This window comes from Taeniopygia guttata, chromosome 19 (assembly GCF_048771995.1).
Source record: "Taeniopygia guttata chromosome 19, bTaeGut7.mat, whole genome shotgun sequence".
In the NCBI taxonomy this organism is placed as follows: Eukaryota; Metazoa; Chordata; class Aves; order Passeriformes; family Estrildidae; genus Taeniopygia; species Taeniopygia guttata.
In genome coordinates this window covers 4,651,588-4,668,567 of record NC_133044.1, presented here as the reverse complement: position 1 = coordinate 4,668,567, position 16,980 = coordinate 4,651,588, and the positions used below count along the sequence as shown (strand labels likewise).

The 16,980-nt window shown below is 51.5% G+C and overlaps 1 protein-coding gene across 1 annotated transcript in view; it reads right to left on the bottom strand.

The window, feature by feature from the left end:
* Nucleotides 1–942: 942 nt before the first annotated feature.
* Nucleotides 943–16,980, bottom strand: part of RTN4RL1 (reticulon 4 receptor like 1) — a 30,093-nt gene continuing 14,055 nt past the window's right edge. Inside the window, exon 2 of the mRNA XM_030288083.4 lies at nucleotides 943–4,083. Within this exon, the coding sequence (XP_030143943.2) occupies nucleotides 2,729–4,083 (1,355 nt within the window). The 3' untranslated portion in view covers nucleotides 943–2,728. The remainder of the gene's footprint in view (nucleotides 4,084–16,980) is intronic.

Below are 16,980 nucleotides of genomic sequence, written 5' to 3'. Positions count from 1 at the left end.
GACAAGGCTTGTAATACACCATGGAGTTGCCTTTATTTTTCCTACATGTTAAAGGAAAAGATACTAAAAATACAATTATGGTTTTGAGCCAGGCGTAGTCTGTTCTAATATAATTCATCTCAAAGACTATCCACTGTGCCTGCTGCACCCAAATCATTTATAAAACATTAGCATCTCCTGTGCTGACATTTCACTCCTATATTACAGGAGTTACACACAGACTTAAAAAAAATTAATAAAGTGCTTCTCTTCTTCATTCTCCCACTGAGAGCTTTGATTTCCAGAGTATGAAACGAAATAACCAACATAACAACATGCTCCACTTCTGAGGGACAGTGCCAGGCTCATTCAGTTGCTATTGGTTATAGAGAGTAGGACATGAGGGAGCTATTTCAGATCACGGATTATTTGTTCTGGCTGCATTGGACATCCCTTTAGTGGAGCTTTAGAGCCCTGTAGACAGAAAAGTTTGGGTAGGAGCTGGAAGGCAGAGGGCTTGATGAAGTAACCTCTTCCTTTCTCCTCCCAGAATTACTCTTGCTATTCCCCAAGAAGGGCATCTAAAACAGAAGCATCCAAGCCTCTGGCTTTTCTTGCTTGCAAGATGGACAGAGGAGGCCGTGCTCCTCCAGCTTCCCACTCTCACCATCCAACTGCTCGTAAACACAAGTGCACCAGGGAATTTTCTGCTTCTCTTTTCAGTGGGAGTTTCCCTTTCTATTTCCACATATCTCCAAGGCATCTGCCACTGTGTAAATGCGCTCTCCCCTTCCCCAAAGTGGTTGGGAGAGCAGATTTCCCCAGCTAGCCCATCCTTCCTGGAGCTAATTGTGTGTCTGATGGAAAACCGCAGCTGGTTTTTTTCAGGATTTCCAGCCCCTCACCTGAGCCACAGGCTCAAAATACCACCATTGAGATAAGGTTATGGAAAGAACAGAAGCCTTTTCTTGTCCAAGATCACTTTTATTTCCCTTGTTTCATTAACTTCAGTGTCTGTTTGGTCTCACATATCCACGCTGACAAGGAATTCACACCAACTGCAGAATTTGGGCAGCACCTCCCTGAGCCCACGGGCTGCTGTTGGTGGAGCTGCCGGCTCTGCCATGCCCCCGACCAGCAAACACATCCTTCCAGCACATGGTTTAACCCAGGAAGAGGGGAACAGGATGCCCTGCTCCCTCTCCTCCACCTCCCCACAACCCCCTTTGTACAGCTCTCTTGGACCACAGATTTCTCTCTCCTGCCATGGACCAGAAACCTCGGGCACCGCGCTTCTCGCCGGTCCTCTACAAGCTGTAGCTTCTCCCTACTTTGACTGTTCCAGAATCTGTTCCTTTTAAGAAACAAAACCCCTCCTGACTCTGTCAGGTCTATCTGCAGCCTGGGAGCTGCTCCTTGCTGCCCCAGTGAAAACCTTAGTCCAGCTATAAAGGTCCTCACGCCACTGCCACGGCTGGGAAGCCGCTCTCAGCCTCCAGCCCCAAAACCAGCCCCTTTTCTCCCCGGGGCCTCGAGTGCTCTCCGGAGACAGAGCTCTACAGCTCTATTTATTTGGGCTAATTAATCTCTCTCTGCCCCCCGCCGGTTACAAATTAGGGTGTAAGGGTGAATTTTGGCTCTCTGGGTATGGACTTTGCTGCATCACACGCAACCACCCCCCAACCCCTCCCAAAGTTTAGTGCTCTGAATTGCTGAGAACATTGGTCCGTTGTGGTTCCCCCGCGTGTACTGAGCCCGCCCGATGGCTTTCAGCATCTGTAGGCACTGCTGCCGGTTTGTTTTCTCAAGGAAAAAAAAAAATCATATACTGGTCTGCTATAAATTCAATAATACAATCCTTAGTTCTGAAGATACAGTTTCCATATAGTTTATAAACATTGTAAGACATACATATGGATAATTGAGGGAAGAGGGGGAGCCTGTGCAATTGTTGGGGTTGTTTTCTCAGATGTGTGAACATGGTTACAAAAAACACACCTCCTGCAGGTACCTCATTTCTTTATGTGTTGGGTTTGGGGTTTTTTTTTGTGTTTTTGGTTTTTTTGTTTGTTTGTTTGTTTGTTTAATTCCACCTCTAATCAGTCTTTCCTTTGGTTGTTGTCTACTCCAAGCCCAGCAGGCAAGCCCTGTTCTGCTGTAATGCCTGAGATATTCAGGGGTTTGAGATTGTCTTCTAAGAGATTCCCAGCCAACTTTGGCCTCTGGGTTTGGAGCCAAAAGGGCTAAAACGTGGGAGAACCAAATGTCCTTATTACATCGGTATCAGTGTCCTTGCACTCACTTTCAGAGAGAAACAGTGTAGGCTTAATCGGTGATGGTTTTTACAGCAATTATGTTCCTTCAGGTAATTGGAGGGGTCGTTCGGAGCGCTCTCAAACGAACGGGATTTCACAAGAGCATGGATACAGTCCATTTGTCTGGGTGCTGTCACCAACGCATTGGTTACCATCCCTGTTATCTGCTTTTTGTAAGGTTGGCTTTTTTGTTGTCATTGTTGTAGGTGCTCGGTTAGGCTGTTTGTGACAAGGTGTGATAATGCCTTTTAATCTGCTCCCGCAGCGCTCGGCACAGTCCGGCCGGGCACGGAGACAACCCTCAGAAGCCGAGACAACGTTCTTCCCTTCGCCAGGCCAACGCTGAGCCACGTACAAAAAAAGAAGAAGAAAAGAAACTCTGGTCCTTTGTAGATTGGTGGCAGTACAGCTCCGCTCCATCCGGGGCTGGGGGCTCAGCGGATGACGGCCGCCAACACCACCATAAAAACCAGGAGCGACGCCCTGAGCCCCGGGCAGCCGGCGGCCTGCTGGACCCCGCTGGGCGGGCGGATGGACGTCCGCCGGGTGCACTTACCCTTGCGCTTGGGGGACAGCGTGGGCATGGCCCCAAAGCTGTATTTGTGCTGATAATCAGGCACATAGTCTAGGACCTCCTGCCCGTTTTTGCGCGGCCCCAAGGACACCGGTTTGGAGGTTCGGTTACGGCTTTTGTGGCTGGTGCAGTTCTTGCCGGGTTTGCGGTAGCCCGGCCGGGAGCCGGCAGGCTGGTTGCTGTGCAAACTGTTCTCAGCCCCTCGCTCCTTCCCCTTCTCCTTGGAGGAGTGGTGAGGGTGGTGGGATTTGGAGGCTCCTCTGTCCGCCGTAGAGAAGGTGTGTGTTTTCATCTGGTGGAGCGACTCGGACCCTGAACAGTTCCTAAAGTCTTCTGCTCTTAGCACCTTGAGGTCCTTGCCGTGCATCTGCTCGGGGGACTCGCAGATGACGCTGGAGCTGGAGCCTCTGAACCTGTGCAGCCATTCCCAGAGGGAACGGGCTTTGCAGTCGCAGCTCCACGGGTTCCCATTCAGCCTGAGAAACTCCAGGGCTCCCAGGTGGGCCAGGCAGTCCCCCTGCAGCTCCGAGAGGCTGTTATTGAACAGGAAAAGGGTGGTCAATCTTCGGAGGTCATGAAAAGCCCGCCTATGAATCCACTGCAGCTGATTTTGATGGATGAGGAGCCGATCCAGGTTTATTAGTCCCCTGAACGTGTTCTGATGGAGGCTCCAGAGCTTGTTTCCATGGAGAAAAAGATGGCTGAGGTTAACCAAGTCAACAAAAATATCATCCTGAAGGAACTCAATGTGGTTGTCTTGCAGGTAAAGGTATTGCAGGTTGTGGAGGCCACCGAAAATCCCGCTGGGGAGAGAGCTCAGCCCGCACTTGTAGAGATACAAGGCGTGGAGTTTCACCAGCCCTTGGAAAGTGTCTGCAGCTAAAGCCCTTAAGTAGCGGTTGTCCCCCAGGTCCAGCTCTTCCAGGTTGATGAACCCGTCGAAGGTGTTGGGGTCGATGAAAGTGATGTTGTTGGAGTAGATCCAGAGGGTGACCATGGAAGGGCTGAAGTGGCCCCGCAGCAGCAAGGTGATCTGGTTGTTCTGGAGGAAGATCCTCTCGCTGTCCTCGGGGATGCCCTCGGGGATGGTGAGGAAGTTGTGAGCCTGGCAGCTGACAGTCATCGGGGAGGGGTAGCACACGCAGTCGGTGGGGCAGCCCAGGGCAGCGGGCACCTTCAGCCCCAGCAGCACCAGCAGCAGCTCCGCAAACCCCCCTGTGCGGAGAGAGGGGAGAGCGGCGTCAGCGGGAACCGGGCACCTCCCGCCCACCCATCGCTGCTGCGGAGACTATTCCGGGTGAAAAACGCCCCCAATTAGCTCAGCCCTCCTCTCCGCTCATGAATTACCCACGCGGCTGTGATGAGTAGGCTCATCACCCACGGCAGCTAAAACGTGATGTATGGAGTACTCCCTGCCTCCTCTCCCTGCTGCAACAGGCGGCTGCTCGTGTTCCCAGCCCCGAACGGGCAGCAGAAACTTTCTCGCCGGGAATTCACGCTGGCAGCGCAGGCAGCACAGCCCCTTGCCCGCAGGCAAGGAAAGAGAGAGCAAACAGAGGGAATTCAAACCCTCGCAGGTGCCCTCACTCCTCCTGAAATGCATCTGTTAAATCGCCTGCACGTATCGGAGAGGAAAAGCTGCGGAGATTCAGCAATTCCCAGTCAACTACCTAAAATTACACGTGTGCAGTGCATCCCCCAAAGGCACAGACCCGTCCCCACCGTCTCCTTTCACCGCAGTTGTTAGACACCACCATCCACCCCGAAACCCGAGTGATTTACAGGGAAATATGTTGTCAGCAGTTGGTGGAAAAGGCTGAGCTGAAAACTCCGTTTGGAAGTGGGATGCTCAGACATATTTTTAAATGGATGTCCTGTGGCAAAGCATATTGCATCCTCTAATGCTACAGAATGTGCCTGTGACTGGGGCTTTCTCGCAGCAGAGAAACAGAGAACGAGGCAAAATCATCCCCTCCCTCTGCTCAGCTCCTCAGAGCTCCGGTTTCGCCGCCCCGCTCCCGTCTCGCTCCCACTCCTCACACCAGCCTTGCTTTCAGGCTATTCCTTCTGCGCCGAGTGGCTTTTCAGACTCGTTGCACCAGACTTGTCATTTCTCATTCAGATTTTCCTCCTAGATTTGGCTTTTTCCTCTTACACGCAAAATTTTCTCATGTCTAATGAATTCTGCCTCTGGACTTTACAGGGAAAAGGAGTAACAGCGGAGCAGCGCACAGCTGCCGGTGCCATCCTGCCCACGAGTCCTACTCAGCTTGTACTAATCTGAAAAACGAGAGTGGAAGTGGAGTTCATCTCTAATTACTCCACGTCGTTATCACCAGCTAGTCCAAGAGCCAGGACCCCTTGGGTTTTTACAGTGCCTCTTTTCAGTGCCTACAGCCTAATACAAGTTGGAGGCACAAAAACCTCACTGTTTTCTTATTAATTGTGTTTGATGTGTAACTGTGTGGTTGCCGTTGCCTTTTCCCAGTATGCAGATCTATTGCTGTTTAGTTAACAGCAGGTGACCCATCCATCTAGATCCGTCCTTTCAAGGCAAAGTTGCCACATATTTTAGATAAACTGGGTTATTCACTCTCCATAAATCACCAGTAAAAGCCAGTCATCACTGACTGGGCGGTTAATAGGAAAAAAAATAGCATTGCTGCCCAAAGCATCGGATCGAGCCTTGCCTGGGAATGGGAATGAGGGGGATGACTTCCAGGCACTGCCCTTCAGAAACGAAGCATGGGCTACCAGGAGGGATGTCTCATCCCTGCGCCACTGCCAAAAAGGGCTGGTGAGTCGGGAACGCTGAATTCGCGACAACTCCTACGGCTGTGTAGGAAAAGGAACATTCTCCAAGTCGCTGCCGTAGCATTTTGGCTTTGCTGTCGTGCCTGTGCACGATGAGCTAGGGGCTGTGCTGGTGGGAGCATCGTGCTGAGTTCCCAGAGCTCCCTGCCAAAACGGGAGCCCTGGCTGCCATTCACAGCCTGGGAAACAGCAGTATCCTGAGGATATTGTGATTATCCTACAATGGGAGAGATAAAGCAATGTTTGCAGATATGTTATGCTGGGTTTTTTAATTCGAGGATGTGCTCCACCAAGGTGGGACGACTCCACGTCCCCCGTCTTACCCCGGTGGCACCGGAGCACGGCGCCTTCCGTAGGTCTGATGTTTATTAGTAAAACCCTGCCAGGCACAAGTGCTGTGACGATCTCCCACATGCAGAGTCTGTTATTGCAAATACCAAATCACAAGGGTCTGAATCAATAAACCATCTCCCAGCTACACGCAGCAGGTTGGAAGATTACATATTGCTTCCAAACAACAGTTTTATGCGCTCTTCCGTGACACGACAGTTGCCAGGCTAACGGGATTACTGACGGGAGGTGGAGCCGGGCAGGGATCTGGGAGCATACAGGATTTCACGTGTAGGGATGGTGATGACAGGAGGCTGTTAGCAACGCTTGGTGATGGACCAAGGCAGCCCAGGCCTCCCTGGAGCATGGCCAAGGTAGAGGCTCCTGCCGAAAGGGAACGCAGCGTTTAACAGCTCGCTGCCTGCAGGGATAACTCCGGAGGTAAAGGTCAGGGGGAACTGAGTCCATCTCTTTAATTAACAGGCGGCTGTGAGTTAATGGCTGGAGCTCCTATGGAGAGAGAGATGGGATTCCTGCAGCCAGGGATGGCCGTGAGGACAGGCTGGGGTTGTTATTGGTTCTCCGCTTCCCGAGAATAGGATGGTGGGAAGAAAAGACAGGGATGTTTTTATCCCTACTGCATCTTGGGAGTAAGGAGAATGGGGAAACAGAAGGATGGATAGTTAGAAAAATAAAGGTCAACAGGACTTGGATAGGGAGTAGGTTTACATTAGGTATAAGGAAGGAATTTTCCTTGTCAGGGTGGTGAGGAACTGGCACAGGCTTCCCAGAAAAACTGTGGATGCCCCATCCACAGTGTCCAAGTAAGTGTCCAAGGCCAGGCTGGATGGGACTTGGAGCAACTTGGTCCTGCTGGAAGGTGTCCCTGCCCTCCCTAGATTTCTTTGAGGTCCCTTCCAGCCCAAAGCAATCTGTGATTCTGTGAAGGTCTGGACTCCCCATGGATGCACTCAAAGCCTGTGGTCTCATCAAGGAGGCCTTCCCTCCAAGCCTGTAAAACCTGCTGAGTGCTTAGTGCTGTGAGAAGCTGCTCCTGGCATGCTCTGGGACTGGTCCCAGTTTAGATCTGGGAATGAGATCCTCAAAAAGCAAAGAGGTCATGAAGCCATGAAGCTCCTGAGGTAACACCAGCACTGGGATATCCAGCAGCCAAATCCCGCTGAGATGTGACAGCCAGGAGCACTTGGGTCTCACTGGGCTTCCCAGACTGGAAAACACCTGAGAGGCCCCAGCCCAGCTCTCCTGAGAATTTGACCCTGTCTAACTTGTTATTCCTGACTCAGCCCTTTCAACTTCATCTTGTAAAGGTTGTGAGGTACACAGAGGGTCACCAGCCCGAGTGTTGGAGCTCACCAGGGAGGGAAAGCTTCAAAAGCAGCACAGAAAAATCCTCCAGAAACCTGCTGGTGAAGTGAGTAAAACCAAATCCCTGCTGACACGGATAAAACCAGCAAAGGGGTGTTTATCTCCTGCCTTTCTCCCACTGACGTGCTGTGTCACCCCAGCCTCTGCTCGCCGAGTCCTTCTGCTGCCTCCTGCTTCTCACTGAGGTTTCAGTGATTGGAATGAATTCGACTGACTGTCCAAACCATTTCCCATGTAACATCCCTCTAATTGGGCATTAATTAGGCATCAGTTAATGAATGCTTGAAATAATTTATCTTTGGATGCGTCCAGTTTGCAGTCTTACTTTTAACAGCATTAGACTCATTATTAGATTAACATCGTTATAAATGTTCTCCATTACCTGCTTGTTTCCATTGTCTTAGCCTTATTACTGAGAGTGAAAATCACTCCTCCCACATGCATTATTGACGAGTAAGGACTTTCTATATGTAGCACGGGATTAATTGTTATACAGTGTAATGCATTTAGCGTGAAGCCTCAATTTGTGCAAGAGCTGAAGGCAGCCAGAAGAATGCAGACACCCGGAGCCAGCAGGATCGGCCAGACACTGCACATCTCTCTCCAGCCCAGACCAGGTTCCTCCCAGGCCGGTGCCAGCACAGGAAGAAATTTGAAAAAAAAAACCCTGGTTTGATACCCAAGATCAAAGACAGATGGTTTGAAGGGTTGAAGCACTTCTCTGCCACCACGGCGGGGACTCTTGACTCTGCAGTGCCACTTGCTCTGAGAGCCATGTGTACCTGCCCCAGCAGTTTTCTTGCTTTTTGAGGTTTAGAACACTTCACTGTACCTCTAAGCCAGGCAGGGACTCGGTTTCTTTAGAACATGGTGCCCCTTACTTTCATTAGGAGGCTCAGACTCGAGGCCAAGACATCACCTAGGGCAAGGATGGTTTTGTCCCTGGGGAGATGCACCTGCAGGACAACCCCTGCCACAAACCCCAGCACCCCCTGCCCATTCCCTCTTGGCAAGCTGCTTCTCTCAGATGGATATTTTCACCTCTCCACCCGGACAAGCTTATATGGGTCAAAGCCTGTCTAATTCTCCAGCAGGAGAATCCGCTCTCGAGGATGGAGCAGGTTGCTTCTCTTCCAAATCTCTCCTAAACCCACCATCTGCTTTGGGAGACCCATCTTAGCTCATGTCTACATGCAACTTGACTGCCTGCTTACTGTGTCCATTACCAGAGCTGCTCAAGCTGTTAGATTTATAAGCTCTTTAGAGCAAAGCCCTCGTCTTCTGGTTGCTGATTTATGTATCTTTGCTGCCATAAAACACTATGTATAGCTCCTACATAATATAAATAATAATACTTAACCGGAGTGCGCTACAAGTGGGGAGAAAGCATCTGCTCAAAGGCGGGATTATCAAAAAGGGAGAAGCTTCCTCATCACTCACCCTCTTTTGAGGCCAAACTCACACCTGCTCGAACACCAGCACCTCACTGAGCTCTAGACAGAGATTTTCCTGTCCTGCTCCCACCCTGCATCTATCAAAGGATTTTTCAAAATCCACCCCTAACAAGCTGGTGCACAAAGACATGACTACAACCCCCGGGGGGAAAGCACACTTTGAAACTTGGGAACGACCTCAGAATTGGATGTTCACATAGAGAGAAACTGTTGTTTAGGGAGGAAAAGCAGCCTCAAATGCTCACAATTTCATCAGCTAAGTGAAGGACGATGAAAGGCAAGGACAGAGTAGCAAAAGCAACTGGGCACGAGCCAAGAGCCAAACTCAGGATCTGGGACGGTTCAACAAAGCAGCGTCAGACCCTGCTTAGCAGCTGCAGGGTCCTCTTATTCTCTCTTTTTTTTTCCAACACAGAAGACACAATAAACATGCCCATGCTGACTGTCACAAAGCCTGAATTCCCCAGTGAGCAGCAGCTCCCTTTCAGCCTCTGTGCAAAGCCCCTTAGGTGCTGCCCCACGGTCCTGCAGCAGGAACATCCTCACTGGCATTGCTCCCAAAACATCAGCTGCAGCTCCCAGCACCAGGACACAGCACGAGGCTTTGCTTCTGCACGAGCTGCCTTTCAGCCAGACAGTGGCAGCCACCCATCCACCTTCATCATTTTATTATTTTTTTTTTTGCGACCGGTGTCATAAATAACTGACAGATCCCAGCTGTTTGGAGTTATGGTTTCTGATGGAGTGACAGCTGCTCCCAATCCCCCAGTCATCACCCCGGCAGTTCTGGAACATTTCAGCAACATAAAAATCATTGGAGATAATTTCGGTTTTGCATAATTTGGTTAGGCAAGCTGTGATTTAATGGCAATTATGACCTCCGAGGCAGAAGATGAGCTTGGAGGCTACTGGCTTCACACGACTTTAGCTCAGGGTGCAGCATCAGGGATGTTCCAGGGAGATGGCACTACAAGGAAAAAAAAAAACCTTCTCCAGCAGCTGGAAATTGCCTTCCTTGGCTGGCAAGTGGAAACACTGTTCCCACAGGAAGCAGCATACAAGGAAATTTGGAAGGAATCGTGCAAAGGAAAGCTTTGGGAAGAGACTGGTGCCAAAAGATGCATCAGGAGGTACCTTTTAAAGAAAAGCCAGGAAAAGGCTGTAGACTGGGGAGTACCTTTGCAAAGCTTTCTGTGTCACCAGTATCTCACGTGTTAACTGGTACAAATGTCCTCTTGGTCACTCTGAAAGCAAATCCTCCTCCTGTGACTGCGAAGGGAGAGCTGGAATCAGGAACAGGCCATGGCCTTTGCAGGCAGCTGCCTGCTCTGGGCACTGCCCTGTGCTCTCCCCTCTCACAGGGTTTCTCCTGCTCTGGGCTGTGTTGCCTCCCCTCCCTGGGTGCTCCTCACCCATCCCAGTGCTCCTTGGTTTGCATTTCTCCAGCTCTGACTGGAAGGAGCAAACCCCTGGGCAGCCAGGCTGTGCTGGGAGGTCAGCTGAGGATGGAGAACCGTGCTCAGGAGGTCTGGGGACATCATGGTGTTTCTGGCTGGGGGCAAAATGTGGCGTAACAGCAGGAACAACTTTTGTTTGGAGCTGAGAAGGTCCAATTCCCTCACTCCATCACAGCTGTCAACCAGCTTGGGGTTTGCTGTGAGCTCCAGCTCAGGGTGGAGACCCAGGGTCAGCAGCACCCCAAAATCCAGTCTTTTAGGGTGTTGCAACTTCAATTTACATTTGCTGACCTGGTAACTGGAGCTGTTCACCTTCCCCCACCAAAGTCAAGGCCAAGGTCACCTGGAAGTTTCTGGATGGTGGTCATTAACTCCTATTGCAGTTTGAAACCAGACCATAAATTTCATAGTGTAATAATGTAAAAATCAATAACTCTGTTTGAAACAATAGCTTTGTCTTCCATTTCAGCCGGCTCTGGTGTCTCCCCACAGACCATGTCCCTCTGAATCACACAAATAAAGAGAGAGGAGCGATGGGTGGCGGGGCTGCTGCTCCCCTGCCGGGTGCCCAGTCCCTCCATAGTTACAGATTCAATTAGCTCATTTTTTCCTCTCTTGCAGTTAACCCGAGGATGATTTAACAGGAAAATATAAGGAGCCTTTTATGCTCAGTCTCTCTGACATCCCGTCCAACAGAGCGTCCCTGAGGCTTTCCATGTGAGAGCTGCCCAAACCCCTGCTCTCTATTGCCGTGGGCAGCAGGGCCAAAACCCAAAATACTTCTGGAATGATGCAGAACCAACTCCCAGACAAAAAATAATGAAAGGCCGCTCTTTTCCAGCTCTGGCTTTCCGGGTGAGGGAGGTCTGGATTCCTTTGCTTGCTTATTTTCTGTTGTTTGCTGTAGCACTGGCTCAAAATATACATCGAGAAGCAGGATTGTCTTTCACATGTTGGTGGATGTGTGATCCTCAAAAAACAAATTAGCACCGATTCACTTCTATATAGAGTGCAGCCGTCAGGGAATCACTCCTGAATTCACAGCGAAGGAAAGTAATAATGCTTCCAGCGTGCTAATCCTCTCCAAGAGCAGCCCCTGAACTCTCTCCTGGTGCTGGAGGCACCATTGGAAATTACAATTCTACTGAAAAAATAATAAATAAATGCAGAAATTGGCAGGGTTTGTGCTAGTCCAGAGGATTTGTACCCTAATGTGGAACTCCCTGTTTAATTAGCACTCCTCTCTGTCTGCATCTCCTCCTCCTGCTCTCAAGTAAAGAAAAAGGGGGGAAAAAGGAGGTCAATGGTAGAAGTGGCTGTGGGATTGAAACTTGGCTATAGAAACTTATTTAATTTAAATGCTTCTTTCAGGACTAACACACGCAGAAGCAGAGGGAGTGTAGAGTGTGTTTTCCCAGAATAATCTGCTCTGCTTAACCCCAATTCTGAGCACACCTTCCATGGCAGGGATGCCCTTGGTGGAAAACTGCAGTGGGATGCTGCTGGTCCTGTAGCTGCAGGCACAGGGAACAACCCCAGCACCTCAGCTTTGAGAGAAAACTGTTTAAATCAGAGGCTGGGCTGCTGCTTGCAGCAGCTGGAGGCAGATCTTTGGCATGGGATGAGATGGGATGGGATGGGATGGGATGGGATGGGATGGGATGGGATGGGCTAGAATATTTCTGTTGGAAGGGACCTACAGTGATAATCTGCTCCATCTGCCAGAAAGTAAAAGCTGGTTATTAAGGGCACTGTCCAAATGCCTCTGGAACACTGACAGGCTTAGGGCATCAGCCACCTCTCAGGTCTGACCACCCTCTCAGTGAAGAAACGCTTCCTAATGTCCAGTCTAAACCTCCCTTGGTGCAACCATTCCCCCATGTCCTGTCCCTGGACATCAGAGGAGACAGACCATCCTCTTTTCCTGGGTCTGCTGCAGGTTTGTTGTGCCCCTGTGTCCCACCCCACCGTGCATCTCAAAAGCCACTGGGACCTTTTTGGAGTGCAGGAATGCTGGAGGGAAAGGCACATCTCTCTGTGCATGGATAAGTCAAATCCTTGGGTCCTGCTGTGGCTGGAGGTGTCAATGCACACCACGATGCTCCTGCTTCTCCAGGAGAGAGGGGCATGGACCAGGGAACACCCTGAGTAGGATTCCAGGCATGGACAGGGGCTTCACCAGCTACTGGCACTGCTGTCCTGACCCCCAGCAGGCACCAGGCAGCCTCTGCTGGTCCCCTGCACAGGACAGGGCTCTGGCAGGACTTGCCAGCAGCCTGCAGTGAAGCCGGGACAGAATTTGGCAAAGGACAGGGAGATCTCGAGGTCCTTGAGAAGGGACTAATAATTCCAATTGCCCCCGAGGAAAGAAATACAGGAGGATGACTTGAGCTTAGTGGATTGTCTGAGGCGTCTCAGGGGATCATCAGATACTTCCACTCCCTTTTTGTCCTGAGGTGACAAGTTTTCCTTCCCATTCACAGAAATGCAAAGCACTTCATTCACAGCAGTAATAAGAACGATGTCCTTTGTAAAGCAGCCGGGCAGCGAACCCTTCGAGGTGCTTTACAGCAAAACAATTGCAGATGAAATGACAAAACCCACCCCAGCTGAGCACCAGCCAGATCGGTATCAAACGCTGAACAAGCTCATGTGTAGAGAAAGCAGATTCACCAGCCTGCTTCCCTGCCAGCAGCTGGCCAGGAGCTACGGAGGGTTTCTTTAGGATCAGAAATACAGCCAAAACAGAGCAAATATGAGATGGAAGAGCAAAGTGACAGCTGCCCGGGCTCTCAGTGCACGCTCGGCTGCCCCATCCAGCCCGCATCCACAGGAGATGGAAAAACTGGAGGCTGTGGAAAAGCAGGGATGTGCTGGATGGATCTTTACCTGGCTGGAGCTGGGAGTGGACAGCAACCCAAACAGATGGTTTCATGCAAGCACGGCTAATAGGGAGGGCATTAGTCCTATAAACTTATAATCCTGCTGAGGTCCCGACCCCAGCAGTGTCCTGTGCCACCGAGATCTACAGGCGAATTCTGTACCGTGCCCCATGGGCTCTCTGTCATCATCCCTTTTCAGCCTTTCTGCATTTGAGATTTACTGAATGTCCTTGTGTTTGGTGGAGAAGAGGGCAAATTGGAGCCTGGCGTGTACCTTCTTCCTCATTCAGCAGCACATCATTCTGCCTGCAGCAGGGGGCAAGGAGACGGACAGGCAGGCATCAAAGCTGCTGCCTCTGTCACATTTTCTTCCCCCCAACCAAAAAAGAAGTGTTGGCGTCATTTGGAGCCCAGCCCACAGCCTCAGGTCTCTGTCCCACACCCAAAAATGGCAGCAGCACCTTTCCCTGTGCCCTTGGTCTCCTCTCAGGGCGATGCCAGGAGCACTCCAAGCGAACATCCCTGCGGGTCAGCGGCTGAGTGAGCACCACAGATTCCAGCAAAACCCCATCCCCACTGGAGCCAGCATGCTGGGTCATGAGCAGAGCTGCCTTTCAGAGACCTCTCCTGTGCTTTGCACGGAACTTTTTACCAGCTCATGAAAAAGGCAGTGATAAAAGCAGAGCTGTGTGAATAGCTGAGCTGTGCCGCTCCTCTGGCCGGCATTGGGAGGCTTAATGAGCCAGTGGGAAATGCCATGTGCCCAGCTGGATGTTGGGCATTTTCACTCTCCCACACAGCTCTTGGGGTGTGCGGGGATGTGGGGGACCTGAGGATTGAGCAGCGATGCTTTGCCAACGCCTAAAATCGGAATGTTTGGAACAGTTGGGTGCTGGGAATTAATGCGCAAGCGATGAACGTGGTCAGGACACAGCACTCTGCTAATATCCTGCTTTGTCTAGCTCCAGTGCCGGTATTCCATCCCAAAATATCCCCCCGAACATCCCTCTGGGAGTGGACTTTGTGGAGCTGCTGCACATCCCCCAGCAGCAGGCAAATGCCTGCATTAAAAGCTTAATAAAAATAGCTTGATAAGGGGATGTGTTCCCATCACCGGCGGCTCTCGAGCCCGCCGCCGATCCCTGAGCCTCCAACACAGCAAGGCCAAGTAATTACGGGATGGGGCTGCAAGGTCCTGACAGTCTAATTTCTATTAATTACAGCCTGTGTAGGATCCTGTCGCTGTGGAAAGGGGAGATGGGGAGATGGGAAATCATTGCAGGGCCGGGAAGATGCTGAAGGTTGGTGGTGCCGACCTGCAGCAGCCAAAACATCCGAGCTGGGAGGGGTTTATGGTGAGAAGCAACAGGTTGGGCTGAATGGAGTGATGGGGATGTTCTACCCTCCTCCTCCTCACGTTGTGTTGCTCGAATGCACGTTTTGCAAAGTTAAAACAAACTGCAAAGAACGGAAATCGGCAGTTTTAAGGGAAAAGAAAAGAAAACAAAAATAAGATCTTGGCAGAAGGATAAAGGAAGGCAACTGAAATTCTCATTAAAACTGAGAGGCCCCATTTCCCTGTCCAAGTGGCCACATCTCTGGAGGTTCCCAGATCCTTTGAAATGCCTTGTCAGACAAAGTCTTTCATCCTACCTGATTCTGGCTAAATTCATGGACCCATAAATTTTCACTGGAAGCGTGAAAGACAGAGCAACTCCATTCTGACTTTTCACTTCCCATCTGATTGCTGTTGATACAATTTATTCCTATGACAGCATCTGCTGCTTTCGTGGGTTTTTTATTCTGAAGTACAACTCGTCTTTGTTAGTCCCGTTTTCAGGCCTTTCATCATTTGAGTCACAACATAAAAGGCATTTAAACAATCCTGCTTGGAAACCAGGCTGGGAGAGGGTGGGAGCAAGGAAGATGCCATGTCACCCCAGCCCCAGCCCTCCCCTGGCACAGGATGGGCTGTCCTGTGGGTGTGCCACAACCCTTTTGTGCTCCCACGTGCCTCCTGCCAAGGACAGCAGTGGTGGGGATGCTGTGGCTCCATTTCGGAGCGATGCTGTGAAATCCAGATGTGCTTTGAGGTGCAGAGCCCTGTAGACCATGTCTCTGTTGGGGCAGCATCTCTCTCACCTACCACTGACCCAAAGAGTGTTTCCAGGGGCTCTGTGCCTTCCTCATCAGCCAAACCTCTCGTTAGAACACTAATTGCCTTTTGCTCTGCAGCTCCAGACCCAGCTGTGGTGCTCAGCTCTCCATGTCCCTGTGCTGGGGGGCTCTGCCACCCCTCACTGCCCTCCACACCCCTCTGAACTCGCCAGGGACCCCTGTCCCCACCAGTGCCAGCAGATCCCGCTCTGCCCTGGCTTCTGCCGAGCTGCTGGAGGCACCGGGGAGTTCAGAGCTACCCACAGAAAATTGGAGTCTAATAATAGCTCCGTGGTGTTGCACCAGCAGAGAGCTGGAACAGCCACGTCTGGCAGGGAGAGGCCACTGCTGGCTCCTGTCTGCTCAGCTGGAAGAACAACGCCTTTCCCGGGATCCTCCTCCCTGCAGCCCCCGCCGAGGCTGACAGACCACTCTCCACACCTCGAGGATTCCCTGCCCCAGCAGCCTGGCTCACACTGCTCCCCAAACTCCCTGTGCCCCGTGACAGGGTCTGGACCGTGTGGAAAAGCCACTGTGGGCATAAAACGGGCAGGACTCGCCCAGCACACCCCTGGATGAGCATCTCTGGGGTGTGGTGGCCTCTCCCCCTCTTGCTTTAATTCCCCTGCTCTATTTTCCACTCCAGCAGGCATTGCTGGCACCTGAGCATCCTCCAGCATCCCTCATCCCACCTGGTATCTCTCATCCTGGATCCCTTCCCTTGTCCCCCAGCTCCCAGGAAAGCGAGCGCAGCTGGAAACTGTGCTGCTGCTTATTGGAATAACCTTTCAGGATTCATTTAGTGCCGCTTGTTTCCACCCCACCTTTCCACCGTCAGCACTTTACTAATTGCAACTTTTAACTCCTTGCGCCCAGGCAGCCCGAGAGCAGCAGCTGCTGTAAGGAACGGGGTCCCTCTGCCCCCCTCATCTCTCCTTCCTCCCCAAATGAAGGGTCAGCCTAGTGAAGCATGAACACCACACTCACCCCAGCCTGCACCACCCTGCTCCTGCTCCCAGCTCACCCCACAAGCCGCCTGATTTGGGAAAAGATCACCCCGGAAGGCCACAAATCCCAGGCAAAACCCCAGCCATCACCTGGGAGCATAAATCAGTGCATGGCTGGGCAGGGAAGAGGCGAGAGATCCCGACGGCTCTCGGAGCACTGTCTGCCTGAGACTTATTAAATTATGGCTCTCGAGTTCAGCATCTGAGCCCGGCGCGCCGGGGCCGGCCGGGAGGGGGGTGGGTTCAGCCCCCTAATTCAATCACGGGGCACTGGCGATGGTGGGGAAGAAGAGCTGTGACTGTCAGCACGGAGAGAACCCGGCTTCCACAGCTTTCCTGGATGGCTCTGCCCGCTGACCCCTCATTCCTCAGTGCCCCAGAAATGGCTCTGTGTCACTGTTAAGGGCTGGGGTCTGTCCTGTGCTGCTGTGGCATCGGTGCCACCACAGAGGATTGCTCTGATCCAATGCCACCTGCACTGAAAGGTGGGATGCTGCCAGCTCTGCTGCCACACAGCTTTCTGTCCAAAGAGCAAAGGAGTCAAGAAACTACATTTTCAGGAAACTGAGGTGTTTTTTACGTAAGTGCAAGAGCAGGGCAGGAGGAAGGTGAGATGCTGTTTCCC